This window comes from Aythya ferina, assembly GCF_964211825.1.
Source record: "Aythya ferina genome assembly, chromosome: 8".
Lineage (NCBI taxonomy): Eukaryota > Metazoa > Chordata > Aves > Anseriformes > Anatidae > Aythya > Aythya ferina.
Window position 1 is genome coordinate 11,311,666 of NC_140304.1, and position 21,296 is coordinate 11,332,961.

At 50.5% G+C, this 21,296-nt stretch overlaps 1 protein-coding gene across 2 annotated transcripts in view; it reads right to left on the minus strand.

Annotated features, from left to right (window-relative positions):
* Positions 1-233: 233 nt before the first annotated feature.
* The window catches only part of PRRX1 (paired related homeobox 1), a 35,302-nt gene continuing 14,239 nt past the window's right edge, over positions 234-21,296 (minus strand). The window contains exons 2-5 of one of the 2 annotated variants that reach the window (XM_084527161.1): positions 6,201-6,376; positions 5,768-5,949; positions 4,451-4,519; positions 1,147-1,280 (exon numbers count right to left, since the gene is read on the minus strand). In XM_084527161.1, coding sequence (XP_084383287.1) covers positions 4,468-4,519; positions 5,768-5,949; positions 6,201-6,376 — 410 coding nt within the window. In that variant the 3' untranslated portion in view covers positions 1,147-1,280; positions 4,451-4,467. Of the gene's footprint in view, positions 1,281-4,450; positions 4,520-5,767; positions 5,950-6,200; positions 6,377-21,296 lie in introns of both variants that reach the window. The other variant, XM_084527160.1, reaches the window with a different exon arrangement.

Sequence of the window (21,296 nt, forward strand, 5' to 3'; positions counted from 1 at the left end):
ACGCGAGATCCTCGCCTTGCTCTATGAAGATGCAAATGCCCCAGAGGAAAATCTGCAGAGAAGAGGGGCTCCCTCCAGCTCCACTTCTCTGGGGTTTCTCATGGGAAGATGTGTACTGGCCATTTCTAGTGCTGCCTGAGGCCACTGGGAGGAGTTGTGACAAGGGTGGGAGAGGCTGCGGCTGGAATTTCAACGCCTGGCTCCAGGAACCTGGATGCAGCACAAACATCCCAAACATTTTCAATGGATTTTATTTCGTTTAATAAAAAACACCAACCAAGCTTGCATGTATATCTTATATATATAAATATATACAGTATATATAAAACAAATGCATCCGGACAACGCCTCTCCCTGTGGCACGAACCGTAAGGCATAGAAAGGAGTGTCCTAACAGTCCTATTCTTGGCACTACAGAGCGACCTCCCCACTACATCCCCCCCCCACTCACAAACGCACGCTGGCTTTTCTCTCTTCTTTGGCTTTTCGAGGCGGCAATCCTCAAGGAAGCAACGCAACGCTGCCATGCCCAAGGTCTTCCTCGCATCTCGGACCGGTTCAGGCAACCCAGGAAGGATGCCCCCATCTCGTCGCGCTAACGGGATTCTCGCAGTCTACCGGGAACGCCGCTGCCTCTGTGGCACGAGGGACTCGGGAGGGGGATGGAGGGTCGGGTGGATACAACGGGAAGCGGTGACCGAACAATTTCTTCTTCTAGGGTGAGCTGGGGCAGGGGGAGCAAGCTTTGCATCTCAGCATGGTGCTGGGCAGGAGGTGTCCGCAGGCTGAGATCAGCAGAGGTTTCTTTTTGCAGTCCCATACAAAAATGGAAAACAACAAGGGTGAGACTGTCCTTAACTGAAGAAGCTCGTAGTATATTGAGCAGAAGCAATAAACCTGACAATAACAAGAAAAAAAATGGTGGCATTATCCCAAAAGGAAGGAGGAACCTTGTCACTCACGAGCGGTTCAGTTTGCTCCCGCTTCGGTCCCAATGTTCAGTTCTGGGTTGGGGTTGGCTTTTTTTTTTTTTCTTTTTTGGCATTTTTTGTATTTTTTTTTTCTTTCAGCACAAACAAGTTGCGAAGCAGGACGGGTGCTGTTGTATTTTCTCCTTCTGCGAAGCAGCTGCCTCCAGTCGTTAATTGACTGTGGGCACTTGATTCCTCTGTAAACTATATTCCTTTGCCTTCAGTCTCAGGTTGGCAATACTGTTGGCCATATTCATGCCCTGCGCCGGGCTGGCGTTGGTACACGTGGCGGAGTAGGTGGCCATGGCACTGCGGGGTGGAGAGAAAGAGAGAAATCATCAGGTCAGACAAAGCAGACACGCCGCAGAGAGGTTAAACCCTGGGGATCCCACGCCTGCGGGATGTGAGCAAGGAATTGTCACAACCTTTTCTTTAACGCCCTTGTAAATCTCCGTGCTGCTGTCCACAAACTCAGGGACAGCCAACGCCGGAGCTGTTTTAGTCAACAGGAAAATTTCCACTTCCTATTCCCTAACCCAAGAGGTTTGCAATGAGGTCAGGGTGCCCGGCCTGCCAATTAGACCATTGTCCTTAGAAGCATTCCCACTGGAAGCAATATCTTTTTGATGAGACCAATTTTTGGTTTTATTGCTTGAGAAATCACGTCACGGCTGAAACACATGTTGCTTCAAAGAAACACCCTGGGAAAAACTCATTTCAACAATTGTGATACTTCTTGGTCGCAGCGTTTTGGAACTAAAATTTCCACTTTTTTTTTTTTCCCCTCAAAACTTCAGCTGATCGTATAGAACATGCCTTAAAGGCTGAGGGAAGAAAAAAAAAAAAAAAAAAACATTTTTCTTTCCTTCAAATCACGTCTTTGTTCGTGAAAAGCAGTACTTTTGGCAGCAGAGGCTGAACAAAGATGTCAGAGTCCTTTCTTATCCTACCAAAAATTTGCAAATCTGCTTTCCAGACCGCTCGAAAACTCATTTAACCCATGCATCCCAGGTTTTCTTTCTCCCTTTTTTTTTTTTCTCCCCCCTTTTTCCTTCCAGCTCCAACCTCCACGACTGGAAGAGCCTTTCCAACAGCAAATCTTCCTGGAGGGCTGTGGGCATTTGCTGCACGCACAGACCCAGGCCATGGGCCTGCACGCCCATCCCAGAGCATCCCTGCCTCCGTGGGGCAGAGCCGACCTGCCACAAGTTTAAACACAATTCAGAGCTGTCTTAATCCCTGGGCTTTCGGGAGGTGCAGACCAGTGGTATTAGTAAGTCCCGTCCCAGGCCATGTTTCTCACGTTATAATCAGGGGAAAGAACTTCTCCAGCAAAAACACGATGGCTTGCAGCCATGGAAATGGCAGGTAAGACCTGTGGATATTCAGCTGCTTGCACCCACCCAGGGAGAAGCACCAAAAACTCTCCCCAGGAGAAGAAACATTTGGGACACTTTTAGGGTCTCTAAGAGCTACTGGAAGGACATGGCGGAAAGAGAGTGAAATATGCACGTTAAAATACAGGTACATCCTTGAACATACAGACTTATCCTTTTTTTCCTTTATTCCTTCCGAAGAAATTCCAACCCAAGAAATTTCATCCCCTCCAGCAGCCCCAAGTGGAGGAGCTGGTGAGGTAGTTGCAGCACATCCCTGGGGCTCAGGGATGCTTTGGCTCTTCCCAACACGGGTGCATCTGCTGCACTTCTCTGGGGACGAGGACACAATGGGTCAGCATGCCCGGAGCGTGCCCCAGCCGGCCAAGCACCCCCTCTCCGTGCCCACCTTTGGGATGGGGACCTTACACTCTGCCTCATACAGAAGCCCTACACTGATGGGAAAGTGTTGGGGAGTCTCACGGGGTGTATGGACAGCTGTACCTCTCGTCTACAGGGCACAGCTCCCCCGCAGTTTTGTGCTGGAAGGAAGGAGAAGAGCCTGAAGGATGCTCCAGCTCAGATAAAAGAGGAATTTTGTCCCCGTTCTTTTGCAGACATTCATAAATTTGGCTGTATTTATGACTGCTCCACTATCTCCCTTACTGAGACTCAGGTTTCCTCCCCTCCTCCCTCTCCCTCAAGATTTTGTTTTTGGCATCCCAACCCGTATGTAACTGCTCCGCTCTAAAACTCTGGGGAGCCTCTTGCTCCCAGCTCCCCAAAGGTGTGGGGGAAATTGCTGCTGGCCCCAAAACCTCTGCTAATCCAAAAAGTTAGAGAAACACGCTTCTTTAGCAAGTTACTCCACAAGGAGCTGCACACATGAAGGCTGTCTCCAAATATTGTTAGGCCTTGAGGGGGTTGCTCCAGAGACTCTCTGGGGTCTAAATAGTGGTTGAAATCATCCCGCAGCCCCCCCTCCCACCCTGCTCAGGCACAAAAGCCACCTCCTCCTTCTCCTCAGCTGCCTATTTTCACGAAACACAGAGGAACATCATGTTTCTGAGACCCAAAATCCTTCTTTCAAATACAGTTTTCAATGGCCCACGGAGTCAAAGGTTGTTGGAGTGGGAAGTGCAGGCTGACAGCGCGACTGCTAGCCTTGTTTTCTTAGGAACCTACGCTAAAAAATGTCTAACCAAAACATTTCAACTTCAAAAAATAATAGTATCTACTTGGCTATCTCTGTGACACAGATCTGCAAATAGCTTGGGTTGACCTGTGGCTGAATGTATTTGGAGAATAAACACTCTGATTGAAAACTTTCCCCAGATCTAACAGTAAAAACAGCCACGACCACGCAGCTCTCAGCCGTGCTCCCAGCCCTAGCCCAGACTTGCTGTTAATCAGAGCCTGGCAGGGCAGCTCGAGGAGATGGGGAGGGAGCAGAGGGCCATGCAAACACTCTTCACAGCTATTTTTCACCGAGCGTCCAATATTTTAACAATCCTACCGAGTTCAAAGCCCACTTGGGGCTGTGACAACCTGCCCCAGGTGCCCTCTCAAATGAAGATGACTTAAGAGATGAGAGAATCATTCAGGTTGGGGAAGATGTTTAAGATCATCTGCTCCAAGCTCTAACCTAGCACTGAAGCCCACCACTATACCATGCTACTAAGTTCGACATCTACACGTTTCTTGAAGACCTCCAGCAGGATTAGAAAGCCTGGGGAAAAGAAAGTATCCAAGGGTCCTGGCCACCCCGCAGTGTGGAAACCAACAGCTCTGCTCCCCATCCCGTTGCAGGGGCAGTAGGAGGACGATGATCTGTCCTGCTTCAGTGTGTCAGCCAGGGGGAAAGGCTGGAAGCTGCAAGTGCCTTTGCTGAAATGTCTTAGCTTAAGACAAGGGGAAGACATCAAGACATTGGGGAAGCATCTTCTCACCACGGAGAGGCACAGCCAGATCTGGATGTCACCTCAAGGGAAAAACATCTTCCCTAAGGCTTTCCCTTCTCCCTTGCACGCCCTGGATGCCTTGGGCTTCCCCTTGCCCAGAGCAGCCCCAGACAGCCCTTCCCGGTGTGCCCCTGGAAGTTACCTTTGCAGGGTCTTCTCCTAGAAGCCGTTATGAAGCCCCTCGTGTAAACAACATCTTGGGAGGGACGATCTATTTTTAAAAGTGTGAGAGGTAGAAATAAGCCACGAGTGTTCAGCAGGGTGCTGTGACCAGAGCAGACTTAGCAGGGCGGGGAAGGACCTGTGCTTCTCTCCCCTAATCTCACCACCCGGACTCCTCCCTAGGACGTAACACCAAGGAGCATTTAACAGAGAGAAGGCCTTAACTTCTGAAGAGGGGCTCTGCCAGACAGCAGTCCTCAGATAAAATCTGGAGGTAAGGGCCATCTCCAAGACCAAAGTGGTGGTCCTCAAAAGCATCCTTTGCAGTACCCGGAGCGCATGAACCTGTGACTTCTTGTTCTGGAACTACAGGGTGGACAAGGGTGACCCCATGGAACTGAAGCAACAAAAAACTATCAAGGAGGCCACGCATTTGCAGACCTCACTGTGCAAAATTAATATTTAGGGTACAAGAAGGAGATCAAGGTGACTAAGGAAGAGAGGGCCTGGGCCTGGTGTAACTCCTACACGTTCCTGGTTGTGGCAACACCAGATGAACAGGAAGAAATCCAGCCAAGGGTTCCAAGGTCCTGACCAACAGTGAGGCTGCTGTGCTACAAACACACACCAACCTCATTTTTAATGGCCTGCAAGTCAGCTGGCTCCCCACAGACCAACAAATCCTGTGGATCTTGCGTCCACACCCAGTTCCCACTGGGTTGCGGACGGCACGGAGGCCTGTGACGTGCATGGACATCCCAGCTTGTTGGAGCAGACCAGGGCTGACTCATTTCTGCTTCCTTATTGCCACCCCTTAAGCAGTACAGGCTGCAGGAGATGGATGTTGAACCTCCTTGTGCCACCCAGAGACACCTGACCCTTACTGTGGGCAAACCACAGCACAGCACAACAGCACGTTCACACCCATGCATGTGCTTCAGCAACTGCGTCCCAAGGAAAGGTTTCTCCTGTGTTTTAAACTGGATGCACAAGGGAAGCAAGTGCAATCTCTTCTGTTTTTGTATATGTTTACCTGAGTCTCTTTCAGTACTTCCTGAACTGCAGAGAAGGGAACCAACTGTGGGAGAGCCGCAACGACGCTGCAGCAAGCCCACCTGGCAAACCTGGCAGTGAGATGGACTGGGGTGGGAAAAGCTAAGGGAAACCAGCGGGGTGGTGAAACTGCTGCACCCTCCAGCTGTCCCACGTGAATATAAGCGGCCTGTCAGAGCTATTAAAATACATCTGAGAACCACTCTCAGGCTGCTCTGGTGAGCCCAAGGGGTTATTCACTCACCTGTAAGGCGAGGCAGTACCCCAGGAGAGATAGTCGGTGGGTCTCGGAGCTGGGCGAGGTACTATGGGCTGCTCCACAGCGGTCACATCCCCTGAGTAGGATTTGAGCAGAGAGGCGTTCTTGCTGGCCAGCATGGCCCTCTCATTCCGGCGAAACTTCGCTCTCCGGTTCTGGAACCACACCTGGGTCGGGAAGCACACAGACCCACCACGTCAGAACCAGCTCAGAAAGACTGGGCGTGCTGTACAACCCCTTGGGTTCCCCAGTTCAATTTCACCTTCAGGCTTGCGAGCTAAGAGCTGAGCAGCTCGAGTTAACGTGAGCAGCCTGAGCACAGGACATGTGGACTTTGATGATTTCTTCTGCCATACTGAACCACCCATGATGGCAGCACCCGGGTGAGGTGTGTCTCCACACAGGCTGTGGGAATTACCTGAACTCTGGCTTCAGTGAGGTTGACTCTGCGTGCAAGGTCTTCCCGTACAAAGGCATCGGGGTAGTGTGTCCTCTCGAAGACCCGCTCTAGTGCCTGGAGCTGGCTGCTATTGAATGTAGTCCTGTTCCTTCTCTGCTTCCTTTTCTTCTTCTCTTCTGAGTTCAGCTGATCATCTAGGAGAGAGAAGTGGAGACATGAAAGGCTAGAAATTTCAGAGCCCGCAGCAATGGGATGATGTGCATGTTAAGAAGCAGCAGGGCAGACAAACACAGGTTCCAGTACGCCTCTCCTCACTGCTTTACATCTCCAGAAGCTCCTTTGAAGCTCCTTTGAAGCAGCCCAGACATACCCAGAAGTTGCCCCTAGGAGGTCAGCTACCTCAGGAAGGTTTCGCATCACTTTTCAGGAAGATTTTCCCCATCTGCTCCCTTACCCTCATCTGTCTTGTAAGCAACTTTCATGTATGTAACAAGTGCACTTGGGCCAGATCTCAAGCAACCCCATCCCTCAGCTTCCTTACCTCTAAAAAGAAACAAAAAAGTGAAAATGCACCTCCCCGTTGTGACAATGCTGGAAACCTTTCCCGAGCATGCAGAACCACGAAGCCCTGGACTTCACATTTTTTAGAGGGACATAACAGGGCCCTCAGGGGGAAGCACGAGTCCCAGGCCAGCCCTCGCTGCCTGAGGAGGTGTGCACAGCTCTGTGTAAGAAAAGGGCAAGGAACCAGCCATGACTCCGGGCTCGGCTCTAGCTGTGCATCACTCCATTTGGCTTAAACATGAGTTTTGTTTTCCCTGCCTGCAGCGCAAGAGACATCAGTTTGGGCAGAGATGGGAGCTGTGACCAACAGCTGTCAGACCATACATGGCTAAACAAGAGATGAGCACAAAACTTCTCACTTGTATGCTCACACAAGGACACCAAAAGACAGCAAGTTGGACGTGGATAGCATCATGACAGGGAAGCAAAAGCCCGGTGAGGGAGAGGCTGAGCATATGCACATTGGACATTACTGGCTGAAGAAGTGTTGCGTTCTCCCCAGCAGTCCCTTCCTTTGCCAGCAAGGTGGTGAGCAGCAAACATCAGCCCGTAAGAGCACGTATCGTGTTGTGCCTGGCTGGTATTTACTCTGGCAGTAAATCAGTTCATCCACACTTCTGGAGTCCCACTCCCTGCACCTAGAGTCACCAGAGTAATTCCGAAACTCTTAGCAACTCCATAACTCTTAGCAAATACTCACTCTGCACCACCTCCCTGTTTGGGAGCACCGGTGGAGCTATGAACACGCAGGGCGAGCAGCGAGGGATGGCTCCAGAGATCTGAATCCTCTTCATTAGCACAAGCTGGAGGCTACGACACTTTTCTTTTTTTAATGCTAGCCTACCTGTGCTGAAATATAACCACTCACCAGCACAACAAACACTTCAGCCACCATGGGAAGCCACACGGAAGCAAGAGGAGAGCAAGGCACCAGCCTGCAGGAGCAGGAGGCCATGGCTGACCCCATAAAGCAGCCCCAAGTTGGCTGCGGGACTGGAACGCCATTGCCTTACATTTGTCCTTAGTTAAGGGTCCCGGTCTCCAAATTTCAGGACACCACTTAACCCTGCGCATGTGTGGGATCCCACCCAAACCAGCAAGGTGTTTCACGCTCCCAAGCACACTGGGAAAGCAACATCAGAGCGGCCCTACCTGCGAGGATCTGAGCCAATATGCCCAGGAATCCACATCAGCGTGCACTCATTATTGTACCTAAAAAAAGGCACATGCCAGTGAATTAGATTTGATGTTAATTAATAAGCCCCTGGGCCCAGCTGACAGTCTCACCACGTCTCGAACCACCGTATGGAGTTGCAGAATAACCCCCCGCCCATCCTTCCTGCTGCCATGCAGCGATCTGACAGCTCCCCTCATCCTGCCCTTCTCCAGGGGTACGTAAGGCACAGAGAGAAGCTGACGAGGAAATTAAAGCCTCCGGCTGCTGTCCTCACCACCCGTTTGTGTGGCTTTGCACAGCCCATCTGGTAATGGTTACCGCACCTGAACACCTCTGGAGCAGGGCCCATCCGTCTGGGAACAAAAGGACATTCCTCTTAAATTAAAGCAGGTTTTTCAAATTCCTGCGGGTTTACAGCTCCTTCCTCCCCTCTGGGGCAGCCTGACAATCCCCAGCAGACTCCCTTGCAGCCTGGGGACTCCTGGAAGCAAAATCATGCCCCCAGCTCTGGGGCAGCATCACCACGGGCCTCACGGAAAGCAGCAGCAAACTCTTGCACCTTCCGCTCTTGACCGATCCCCAAAGCCTTACAGAAGGAGGTCAGTGATTCCCCCCTGGCCCTCCTGGTGAGTTTTGATGCAGCTGTGCACCACGCCGTAGGACACAGAGAGGAGAACAAGCCTCGGGGCATGACCGTCCCTGCAAATGGCAGAAATGTTGCAAGATCAGCTGCTGGGAAGGCCAACGTCAACACGGGTATTTTTCCTCCTTCTGAGCTCTCCATCTGATGTTTCTTTCTGATCAGGCCGGATGGATGAATCAAGAAAAGCTTTTGGAAGCCCTTGGGAGCCCCCCAGGCGTTTGAAGCATCCCTTCCTGCCCAGGAGACCCGGCTGGAAGGAGCCCAAGGCCGTCGGGCCATTGCTCAGATCCTGTGCGAGGGCTACACATGAGGAATCGTGAGCACATCGCCCCGGGGAACGAGAAGAAGTGGCCAAAACCTGTAAAAGGCTGGAGAACAAGAAGCCCTCCTGCCAAGCACGTTAACTCAACTTGCCCGGTTTCCTCCCGGAGCAAAGCGAGACACCGGTGGTGATTCACGGCTCACCTCGTAATTGCTGGACACGAAAATAGAAGGGGCCAAGGAGCGGAAAGCTGCAGGCAGCCGCTGCAGTGACTCACGGCCAGGTCACCTCCACCACCGGCTGGCACAGGGCAGGGGTGTGAGCCACCCCCATCCCAGGACGGAGCGGGATGGAGGCGGCTCGATGGCTATGCACAACTTGCCGCGGGGGGCCGGGGCTCTGAGACCTCCTTTCGCTGCACATCTGGACCAGCACAGCACAGCTGGAGCCAAACATCTACAGGAGTTACGTGGGTAGTAGAAAGAAAAATAAAATAGCAGCCGTATTAGCCCGGAGCTGGGTCGGTCAGCCCTAAAGAAATCCTTGTGCTGCCACACGGACATGCCATATGCTGATTAAAAACTGCTAACGAGGGAATGCAGCCACCTAAACCTCGCGTGTCTGCCAATGTCACCTTGCTCGCAGCAGTCCTGGACAGCCTTCAACATGTATTCAGCAGGGTATTTTTTTTTCCTGCCATTATTACTTTATCAGAAAACAGCTCCGAACACGGAAAAATGGTGTTCCTAAATAACATTGACAGCACGAGCGTCTGGAGTCAGCAGAAACTGAGAGAAGAGGGAAATAGCTCTAAAGCCTTTGAGATGGGTCAGAAGTCTTTCATCAACATTCTTTTAATCAGAAATATTTGATTACAAACAGCGTTCTCCAAAGCCACACTGCTCACAAACACGTCCCCCAGAGAGATTGAAGTGCACGTTTCTCCTCTCAGGAACCCAACGCTGTAAAGTCTGGGAATTTCATTTCAAAATTCCAATGGTTCATGTTGGACCGGGGGATTTTGTTTCCTCTTTCCACATATGTGTTTTGCCTGTACGATTTCTACATTTGCCAATGACATGCAAAGCCTGGTGTCATACACGAACGCACTCCTAGGACGCTCCAGAGCCCTTTTCACTGCTCCCAAATATGACGGCATGCAGCATCCTGTCCTTTTTTTCCTTGCTTATCTCATCTCCCCTTGCAGTGGGGCAGAACCACTGTCCCAGCATCTGCAGCTGTCACCGGGGTGTCATCAGATGGCTCCTGTTGGGACGTCGCCTTGAAAACAGAATGCTTTATAAAAGAAAACAGAGCTCAGAACGAAATGCCTCCATGCAAGTTACAGGATCGGTATTTTTTTCCACCAGTACGTGCAACCGCAACATATTTTGGATTTCCAGTTTGCAGGAATGCTTGTACATACTTGCTTCCATTCCAGGTCAGAACAAAAACATATTTCCAGATGGGATTTACACTGTGTGGGCAGTTCTGAAAAGTTGTGACCAGTTCTATTAAGTCCTGAACCGGCGATTATAGCACATGAATCAGATCCGAACCGAAAGTAAACAACTGGGTTTCATTAAGGGAGGGATGGAGACTTTTACCCGCAAATCATATACAGTAAGGCAGGGTTTGTCACAGCAGTTACATAAACTGTAAACCGAGAAAGAATTCCAGGAAGAAAATAAAGAATCATACTGCAATCACAGCCTTAAAAATAAGGAGTTACCAGTAAAGATTGAATAAAGAAAAACAAAACATCTATTGCACGGGAGAAGAAAATCTAGAAACTAAAAACCTAGCAAATAAAAAAACTTTCAAATTAAAAAACCCTGCAAGCCATAAAAACTAAAGTTGTTTTTTTTTTGGCGTAGCAAAGAAAGAAAGAAAAAGGGAGAACAGAATGGAGAGGAAAAGTCTTTTCATTTGGGTTCACAGTTAAATTTTAAGAAGCTTGAGTACAAACGTTTCTGTGGGTCCTCCTTTTTTTTTTTTTCTGCCAAAATATTTCAGTTCTTTGGGTACAGGGCAGCTTAGTCAACTTAGGAAGACAAAAAAACAAAACAACACAAACACAAAAGGAAGGTTTAATCAAAATTATTTCTCATTTTGTAACCCCAATATCCAGATAAGCATTCACGGGACGGCGACCAGGCTGCAAAGATGGGTGGCCTTGCTCACGTCTGGGTGAGACTCCCTTCTCTCCTGCCCTTTCTCCGAGGAGAAAATCACCGTTTCTGACAAAGGGAGGCTCAAAACTCAACTTCCCAGAAATGAAAGTTAGAGGAGACGATTTCCCGGCGGCGGCTGAGCCTTACGTACGAGACAGCTCATGGAAAGTTGTCTGCCCGACATACAAACCCACCTGATTACACAAGCGAGCTGGGACAAGCCACAGGGGACTTTTGCCTCATGGTGGATGCCGGAGGTGACCTGGTGTGCCACAGGGCATGGGATCTCTCCACCATCACATGTGCAGAGGGCAAAATAGACCCCAGACAGCACCAGACTCAAGCCTGGCCAGAGCAAGGCTCCAAGGGTAACCCTACATGAGATGTTCGCAACCTGAAAAGTCTCCTTCCAGCCCCAAAACATCACTTTGGCAGAAAAAAGCCTCACATCTCCTTTCCCTCAGTTTCTTTTCCATGTCTGTGGGTGAACTGGACAGCCAGGTCCACCTCTGGTTTTGTGGCTTCCCTTCCAAGCAGCACGGAGAAGGATGCGGCTCCTCCGGGCAGGAGCCTGCTGCCCGGCAGCATCTGTCATCGAAACGGCCTGCCCCAGTGACACAAGGGCGGCACAGGGACCCACACGGGTAAGATTTTGTGCTTAGAAAAAGAAGGAATAAGGTTTAATGTCAGGGTGCAAAAATGCTACATGGAGAAATCATAATCACCATAAACCAGACGTGACAAAGATGGGCAGTACAGAATGAAGGTGACACTGAGAAAGACCTTGAAATAGACTAAGATCTGAGATGCTAATTAAATCACATACTGAAGCCAACCCTGACAAGCAGCCATACAACGGCAGGTTTCTATTTGTAACTACAGGTCAGGCTGCAGGAACTTCTGAACTCTCATTCTGCTCCCATCGCACAGCGCCGGCTGAGCTATATCCTAACCTTTGCTGCTTGTTTTTTTTTTTTCCTTTTCATACCATCTGCGCACAAGACTTCAAATTATTTCAATTACACAGCAAATCCAAGTATCTGAAGTTCCAGCCGTGTCAGGATCACCAAAAACACAGGGGGGGAAAAAAAAAAGAGAGAAGAAAAACAAAGAAACAGATGCCGTATTTTTCTAGTACCCTTCACTTTTGATTATCTCCTAAACTAATCAGGTTCCCTTCTTTCACAATAAGAAATCATTTTGTGAACGGAGCGTGGGACTTCAGAGAGGCAATACTGGATTTTTCATATGAAAACCAAGTTTTAATATTAAATGGAAAAGCGTGTGTGTTTCCAGCGTTACCCGGGGGACTACGGCAGTTCATCTCCAAAGTGTCTGCAATGTGGAACTTATCAGGATAATTTCTAGCTGACCGCATACAAACAATTACATATCATTACCGAGCTGTGAATAGCTTTTGCATGGATAGCGTGCCTACAGCCTCCTGCGGCACTCGGCTCTGCCTGCCAGACTAGGGGAGCTCGCTGAGGTCTCGCACAGCCTCGGCTTCCCCGGTGCTGGCTGGAAATCCTCGCTGCCCTCCACCAGGACAGGGCAGCACCAGCTCCTCCCAGCAGCTACGAGCCCCGTCCTTATCAGATGTAAGACAAAGCTCCTTTTCGGGCTGGTTTCAGCTCTTATCTGGTGGGAACCTGCAGAGCACATGGGCAGTTACGGTGGCTACGATGCGCGGCCAAGCACATCAACGCCTCTGCTTGCTGGAGGTGGTAGCAGCAGCGACATCGGACTAAAAAAAAAATGTAACCATGATCCAATGGAGAGCCAGAGATTCTTCCTAGAAAGACACGACGCTAAGTGTTAATTACTGGGAGAACATTTGTGGGGGCAGACGTACACATCCTCCTCCACAAATTGGTACAAAGCCATCAAAAGTCCCCCTAGATCCCGCAGACGAGTCTGAGCCGTGCTGTAAGAGCTCTGCTCTTATATTCGCTAGGGTTTTCCTTCTGGGCATCCTACAGCTCATAAGGCACACGGCTCAGTCCTGCTCTCCTAACAAGCCTTTCCGCCAGGTCTTGGGGTCAGAGTGTTCCCATAATACAATAAGCGCTGTATGGATCTCATAAGCTCCAAGGCACAGTATGTTATGTGTTTGGAATTCCTCGTATGCTTTTATACTTTGTTTTACATATTGTAATTTTTTACATGCATTACCACATTGATCCTCGGAAAATTAATTTAAAAAAAAAAAATAAAAAAAATCACATATAATCAAAAGCAAACACATAGTTTTAAAGCCTGCCAGCGGCAAATCATGTTCTGTGAGACTGCACTTTGTAACTGACAGAGAGACCAAACCACCAGGCCGTGGCTGTCCTCCAGCAGCATGGATTTACCAGGCTGGGGAGGGGACAGGATCCCACAGGCCCCCCGAAGCCCCTCGTGAGGGTAGCACAGAGCTGCAGAAGCACCGGGCTTGTGACAGAGGGGCAGGAACATGAATGTACGGCCCCAATGCCATACCCAAAGGTGTCGCATCCAGAATCAGTGCTAGTTCATCCCGGTCAAGCCGGAGCACCCTGGTTTTCATAGCCTTGGGTTAAGATCCCGTGTCATCGCATTTGGCAGGGCTGAATGTGCCCCCGCAAGGTCAGGGGATGGCCTCCAACGCCCACATCCTCTTCCCACCAGCTCCCCTTCCCATGCCGTGCGGCCTGATGTTTCATCTTAGGAACGGCCTCTGCGCAGCCAAGATCACGCTTGCTAACCTCCGCCCTGCTCCATCTCATTTTCTCAGTTCCAAAGCTGCCTCCCTGCTCCCTTGGTCCCTCCCTGCCCTTGTTCATTCCAGATAACGCCTGTCTTCTCTTCTCTCCTCTCCAGCACCCTTTCTTGTCCTTTTTGCAAAGGCTCGAGAAGCCCAGTGCCTCTTTAACCCTAATGACATATATCCAAACACACAACTGCTCCGAAGATTCTTCTTAAGAGTCAAACCTGCTCTCAGCTTGACCGTGTACCCAGGACTGCCCAAGGACACGTTATTCATCTGTGCTCCATGCTCATACCCACTGCAGTAAGTTCCATAGGGTCACACATTATAGGCACGCAGAATTATTTCCACCCACTCCCCCGCTGGGTTTCCCCAGTGTCCTCTTTCTCCATACGTACAGACACGAGCCACCGACCCGTAGCTGGACACAAATCACACCTACGCCCCAGGTTTCAGGGAACAACACGCCTTCTGATGGAACAAGGCTTGAACAAGAAATTACAGAGTATGCCAGGGAGATTCCCTCATTGTAGGGACCACATGTGGGGTGGGTTTTGACTCTTTCTATAAGAAGTCGTCTTTAGGAGACAGAAAAATTGATGCGGTGCCGGGTACTCCAGCCCTTCTGGATGGTACATCCCATTTTTTTAAAGGTCTTTTCAGCCCTCAGAGTAGTCCCTGAAACCTAAATGAGCAGAAACCACTTCTACTTCTGCTCCTGATGGCCACGGGTTCTGCATGCTGAGCCCCCTGCCAGTGCTCGTGTAGACGGATGCATCAGCCAGGAGCCACGAAGCTGGGACCCCGCAGCACCCCTCCAACCATTCCTCCCATCCAGCACCCACCTAAGCACCGGATAAAACTGCTTTTATTACATTTTCTCTTGTATTTTAAGAATGGGAAGAAGTCCCCATGAACTGCAGCTAGTGAAGCCTTCTAATGGGGGAAAATCAGAGATGGCTTTGCATGAAGACACAAAAAGAAAAAAAAAAAGAAAAAATGAAAAGTTTTTGCCAGGGCAGGAAAGGGCTGCTTTAGAGGGATTTTTTTTTTCAGTCCATATATACATTGCAAACGAACCACTTGGCATTTCAGGCTTTACAGACGTCTCATTTCCAATTGTACGTGGGACCTGAGCGAGCAGACAGTGACCCGTGGGCTGCGCGTGCCAGCTGGCCCCAGCAATGCACAGAAACAGTTCTCGATGGATATTTCATCTGTTCATCATCAAACGGCACGGCAGGGCAGGCTCAGCTCACCTTGCATGACAGCAGGGGCTGTTCCTGGAGCCCAAAAGGGCTGTGCCAGGACGGGGGGCACCTGGGAGAAGGGAAGGGGCAAAGGACGGCGCGCACACCGAAAGCAGCTCCCCAAAGGCTGCGCTCCCCTTTCATTGGCATCCAAGAACAAATGGGTTTTGCCCAAATCAGGCCACCACCTCTACAAAGGATCGTGCAAATCAGGCCGGAGCCGTTGCAGAGCTTCACTCAGAAATCCAGATTTTGACCACTAATGCATTTTATGGGTCCCTCTTGATCACAAATGGAAAACCGATGATATACGAGGTCCAGGAATAACAGAACTTGAGCCCGGCTGTCAGCATCCAGCCCACCTGCCTCTTCCAGGGGCTGAGCATCCCAACAGGGAATGCATTCCTCGGGTGGGGATGAAGGGCCTTTATAACCCACACGGCTAGAGGAGGTAAAGGATTAGAGCACTTCGGGACGTTTCAAAGAGGAACTTTCTTGATACAGCAGCATTTAGCAGAACAGGACAGAGGAGGGGATGGACCAAGGGCTCCGGTGTGCTCCGCGCCCCAGCTCCAAGGGATGCCAAAAGAAAGCAGGCTGCGACCCACCTCCATCCCCAGCCCCTTCTGGACAGCAAATGCATTTCACATTAGCTAATAAATTGCTACATCTTATGTTTCTTAGCCTGCTGGAATGATGAATATTTTGGAATGTATTTGCAATGGTTCCCTGCCAGAGGCGAACAATCATCTAGAGATTTTAAATCAAAAGGCTGAAAAATGGAAACCTCTGTATTTCCAAAAAGTTCACTGCAGTTTGAAAAGCACAACTCCCAGCAGAGGAGGCAGCATAATTATTGTCAGAGCTCCTGTGAATTGGGGCAAATGAGTGATATGTTGGAAATGACACTCCCTAATAGGGATTAATAATCTTTGCCTCCAGGTGATGAATATATTATCAGATGTTTGCTTTTTGCTGCCCTCAATCAGCCTGCAGCCTTGAGGACCAGACAATTTAGGGGACCTGCATGGAAACACAGGATATTTCAGCCATAAAGTGCTGCTTTCGGTCTGGTGCAGAGCAAGCAGATGAATGTTACTTTTCGAGCATAATTTAACAGAATGGAAGCTTTTTTACAGGCTCTAGCTAATGAATTGCATCCGCTGCCTCCAGTTGCGCTGGGGCAAAAGCCACATCCCTGCCAAAAAGAGGAATAACTGGCCCAGAAGAAGACTCGATAGCTCACCCAAGGTGGCCCAGCTGGAGAAACGTGACCACGAAGCCCTCTCCTGCTCCGGCCACCGCATCCCTCCGGCTGCAGGCGCGCGGATCATCGCACGCGCTCACGGCTGAGCGAGCTCAGCGCAAACCCAAAGCGTGGATGCAAAGCGTCCACTGATAAAGGAGACCAGTACGTGGTCTTGTCTCACTGCAAGCAGCCAGGGATGGAGCAGGGCCAGGAAATAAGCTTCTCTCTCCCTTCGGAGATGGGCTGTCTAGACGCGCTGGCAAAGCTGCGGAGCCGAGTTTGCAGCGCCGCATCCTTCTTGTATACAGCCTGAAAAATACAGCAGATTCCTGTCCCCAGGCCTGTTAGTGTGGGCAGTTTTTCAAACTTCCTAATGTCAGTCATATCCAGAAATGTCAATTACTTTTAAAGTTTTGAGAAGTTTTTTTTTAAACAGAATTTTTTTCCCCAGGAAAACATCTTATGATTTTTTTTTTGACCAACCCACTGGCAACATTGTTTGCTCGTTATTTCACTATGCCTATTTTTACTGACAATTAAAGTTAAAAAAAAAAAGTCTAGTAAAAAGTATTCTCGACCCAAGAAACATTAATATTTGTATATAAAATGCAATGGAAACATAAAAAAAAAAACGTAAGTTACCCAAATAATAAAAAACTATTGAACAAAACCACTGGGAGTCAGGTGATGTTTTTCACTGGAAAAACAATGTTTCGGGATATTTAGGGAGAGTGTGCCTAGCCTCAGGGCCCCACTCAACACAGCATTTAAGTGGAGGTTTAAAGCCATCCCACACCAGTCCCCCTCCAGGCTCTCTAATGCCTTCCAAAGAACAGCAGGACGAGGGCTTTTGCTCCAGACCAAAGTCCGCCTGAAATCGGTCAATGGCTTTCCACCAGATTTAAGTTCACGTGGGTCACCAGAGTATATTAACCAGGTTTCTCCTCCTTCTCTCAGCAGAAGCCCTCGAAATGAGCTAGAGAAACACGAATCAAGACTGCGCCTCCGTTTCCTTCCTTGCTTTGCCTCTCCCATCTGCTCAGATGGAGAACCGCTCCCGGAGGACGCGTTCTGGCACCCTGCTCACAAAACATCCATCAGCCCTGCACTTACAGGGGGTGGACAAAAAGCAAATCCCTTCTAAACAAACCAGAAGTCGGATGCATTGCGCCATTCGTCATGACAACAGCTTGGGTATACGGTATATAGGCACACAGCAGCCATTTCGGGGTTTATGTAGACAAGCAGCTGCGAGATGGGCTTTCCACCCTGCTCCACCAACTGCATCCCTCAATGGACTTCTAAAATCACCCCATCCCTAGGCAAGGAAGCTCAGCTGCTCCCTGTGTGCAGGTGACTCCCTCTCAGAGGTGCCTTCCTCCCTCCTCCTCCTCGTGCAGCTCTCCGTACAGCTCCTGGAAAGGGGTGCAGGGATGGGCACCACAACTCAGGGCTGGCAGGAGATGGCCCTAAGCCTAAATCCCAGCCTTGCGCTGAAAGTGATGCTGAGATGGGACTGGTGAGCAGCCACGACACTGCTGGGCGGACTGAAGTATCCCCCATGCAGGTCCTGGGACACACAAACTGCTCTGCAAAGACCCCTGCCACGCACCGTGCTGTAACAAAAATCAGAGCATCCAAAGAGCCGCAGACCCAGCTCGGAGAGAGCTAATGCAGAGCGGTCCGATCCTGAAATAGGTCCTCTAAACGCAGCTCATTAAGTGTTTGCTGGAAAAACAGAAAAGCATTTTCCACAGAGGAGAGGACATCCAAGAAAAGCCCTTTTGGACATAAATTGGCAAGAAGCTCCCGAGCATTTATCTTCGGCATAGAATGTGCTCTGTCAGGAGGGCTGTAACTAACAATACGCTGAAAAACATGCCACAGACTTCCACTGTATTTTATTTGGCACGAAGGGGTTATTCCTCAGCACAAAGAATTCGCAACTGGCATCGGTTAAACGAGAAATTACAACCTTCAAAAGATCCATTTAGCGTCAACTGCAGAAAGTACGGAATTCGCCGTCGGCTTCGATGACAACAGATTATGCCCCATAAAACGCTGCAAACACGCCTGGCTAACAGCGCTCGGCGCAAGCTGCCAGTGCAGCGGGGGCAGTCGGGACTCTGCGCCTCCTGCCCCTTCTTCTAGGAGGGTAACAGCCCTCTCCCTGGCCCTATGGATCATTCAGCCTCTGGGCTGGAAGCACTGCAACCCATTTCTGCAAGGGTCAAGCAGAGCCGATGGGCACGTGGCTCCAGCCAGGCTGCAAAGAATCCCCGAGCCACACTGCAGCATCTTGGGGTGTTTGGGGCAAAGTACCCCAAGCTCGTTAGCCCCACAGTTCATTAGTGCTACGAAGGAATAAGGGAAGTGGCTCATTCCTCTGGACTGGATGCTCAGCCATTTGGGCAGGAAGCGAGGGAGCTCCATCCTGGGATGGGAGACGGCCACGCGGTCCCTGTCCCGCAGGGTCATCCCCAGCTCGCCAAGCGGAGGAAGGAGCTCTGCCAGCAAAATCCCCAGCCCCTCAAACCTCTTTCCACTCCTGCTTGCTGAGTGCTCCAGAAAAGGAAGCCTCGGAGGCAGGAAACCTTCCTGGGGTTTGCTTGGGATGAGTGCTGTGTCCATGCAGGGTGTGCACGGTCTGGTTCTTCAGCAAGCACGTTCCCACAGGGAAGGGAGAGACCCCGAGGTGCCTGCAACGTGCTAAGGCGATCTCCAGTTAACCTGGAAAAAGTGATGGAGCTTCTCAGTCCAAAAATAATCCCCACATCAGCTGTCAGAGCGAGTTCTGGAGAAGTCAGCCCAAACTCAGCTTCCTCACTGCAAGCCCAGCGCCTGTTCAGCGAGCCGTAAAGCGCCCCCGTCCCCGCGCTCTGCGGGAGCTTTGCTGTTTCCTTCCCTAGCCCCAGTAAGAGCCTGCAGCTACAGCACACCTACAAAGACACGGTTTTATTAGGCAAAGATCCTTCATTTACCTTGCTCTGGCAGGGTATTTAACCACTCACAAAGTGGGGAAAAAAGATCTGCATGGCTGCAGCCTGCAGCAGGGAGCCTGCCCCGTGTCGGCATGTGCTGCTCCAGCACTTGTAAAAGCAGGGAGCCTGCGTGGTGGCTGCAGCCTTCAGATTAACCCCTGCTCCTGTGCACCTTCCACACAGGCTTAACGTCAAGACCAGGAACTGCCACCGGGCTTGAAATTAAGGGAGAGCCTGTGCAGGGCTGGGGCAGAAGGGCTGGCCTTGCCTCGAGCTCAGGGTGTGCTGCCCGGTGTTGCTCGTGTGTAAGAGAAGTGGACAAAGCTCACGGAAAATAGGTTGGGTGCCCACAGGATTGTGCGATTGCCTCTGCAAGAGAGCGGCATCAAGAGAGGCTCTGGACGGACTCGGCTTTTTGGTGCACCCTCTGCTCTTTTAACCTCGAGGCGGCCAGTTGGGTCTCATCCTCCTGACTTACACGCACTGCCAGACAGCTACTTTTTACCCCAGTTTTTCACAGGAGCCCAGAATCTACAACTTTAAGAAAAAAAAAGTAAAGAATTAAGAGCCACAATCACGCAAAGAATCACAGCAACACCGAGACTGGACTTTGGTCTCACTGCGCCGTTACACGGGGCTGCAGGCGCCCTGCTAGCGAAGCTGGGAGCCTGTTAATGACAGTCTATCGTTAGCAAGTTGGCCAAATTTTACAAGCTAAACCCATCCTCAGCGCCCTTTGATACTCCAGCCCCTTGCAGCTGGGCGCCTAACAGCAGGCTGAAATGCCCAGCTTGAGGCAACCGCAGAGGAAAATCTCGGCCACGTCCCGCTCGAGAAGGCGGACGGCATTTTTGACAGCCTCTGGACATTTTTGACAGGCTCTGGAGCCCTCTCCTCTCCTTTTGTCAGAAAATTTAGATTTGCTTCCTTACGCAGAGGCTCTAACGGTCGCACTGGAATCGTGTTTTATTTCCCAGCATCTGCTGGGAAGAAATGCATCAAGCCACACATCAGCCGCTGCCGCGGGCTCGCTCCTGAGCGAGCGCCTGCTGAATGCTGAGGACGCAGCGACTGCTCCCAGCTTAGGCACTGCTCTTACTTTGCAGATAGTTTAAGTGCCCCCGATGGATTGAGACACTTTCATGAATCAAAAGCAAAAGGAAAAAAAAAAAAAAAAAAAAGCATAAATTAAACCCAAGTAATACTTTGACCAAATCTGTTCCCAGCATTAGGAGGGCTGGAAGAGCTGCAGATGAAAAGCCCCTATTAAGCTGGAGAATTCATTGTCTCATCCCTGATGAAGGATGGATGGGTTCCTAAAACAAATATTACATTTCTTTCTGGCTAGCAGCACTCTGATTTTGCATTACACGAACAGCAGAGGCAAAAGAGCTCCCAATGCTCCTCATTTACACACAGACGACTTTGTGTCCTCGCTCTTGCTGGGGCTGCAGTGAGACACATGGGTTTCTTCCCAAACCCACCCCAACTGCACCTCTGCCCCATGGCTCCACCTGGAATGGGCCAGGCTGCCCCAAAACAACACCAAATCCCTGCAATTGTTCTGGCAGCTCGAGGGGAGGCTCTCCCACCCAGCCCCTGGTACCCGAGCCCTCCTGGCTCCCCGCTGCTGTCCCCTTCTGCAAAGGGACGCGAGGGATGGAGAGGGGTGTGGGACCCAGCCCAGAGAGATACTGACTTCAAACTGAAAAATAAAAAAGGACAGATTGTCAAAAAACAAAACCAAAAAAAAATATAACACCAAAAACCTCTTTCCTTCTCCCTGCTCTCCCTCCGGCTTGCTCCTTGTCCTGGCTGAGTTCAAGGCAGGCTGTGCCTTGCCCGGAGCACAGCTTGCCACGCTGGAGCGACCCCAGCTGAAGACGGGCCTCAGCCCTTTGAAGCAGCCACAACAGAGAGGACGTCCTCTCCCTGGGGACGTGTTGCACGGGACTGGCCCCAGCCACCGGGAAAGCAAAGCCAGCGTGCAACATGTGGCAGGGGAGAGGCAGAAACGGAGGGGAAGGCGCTGGGCAGAGCTCACACCAGCCTCCCTCCAGAGCTGGGCACACCGAGGGGGAAC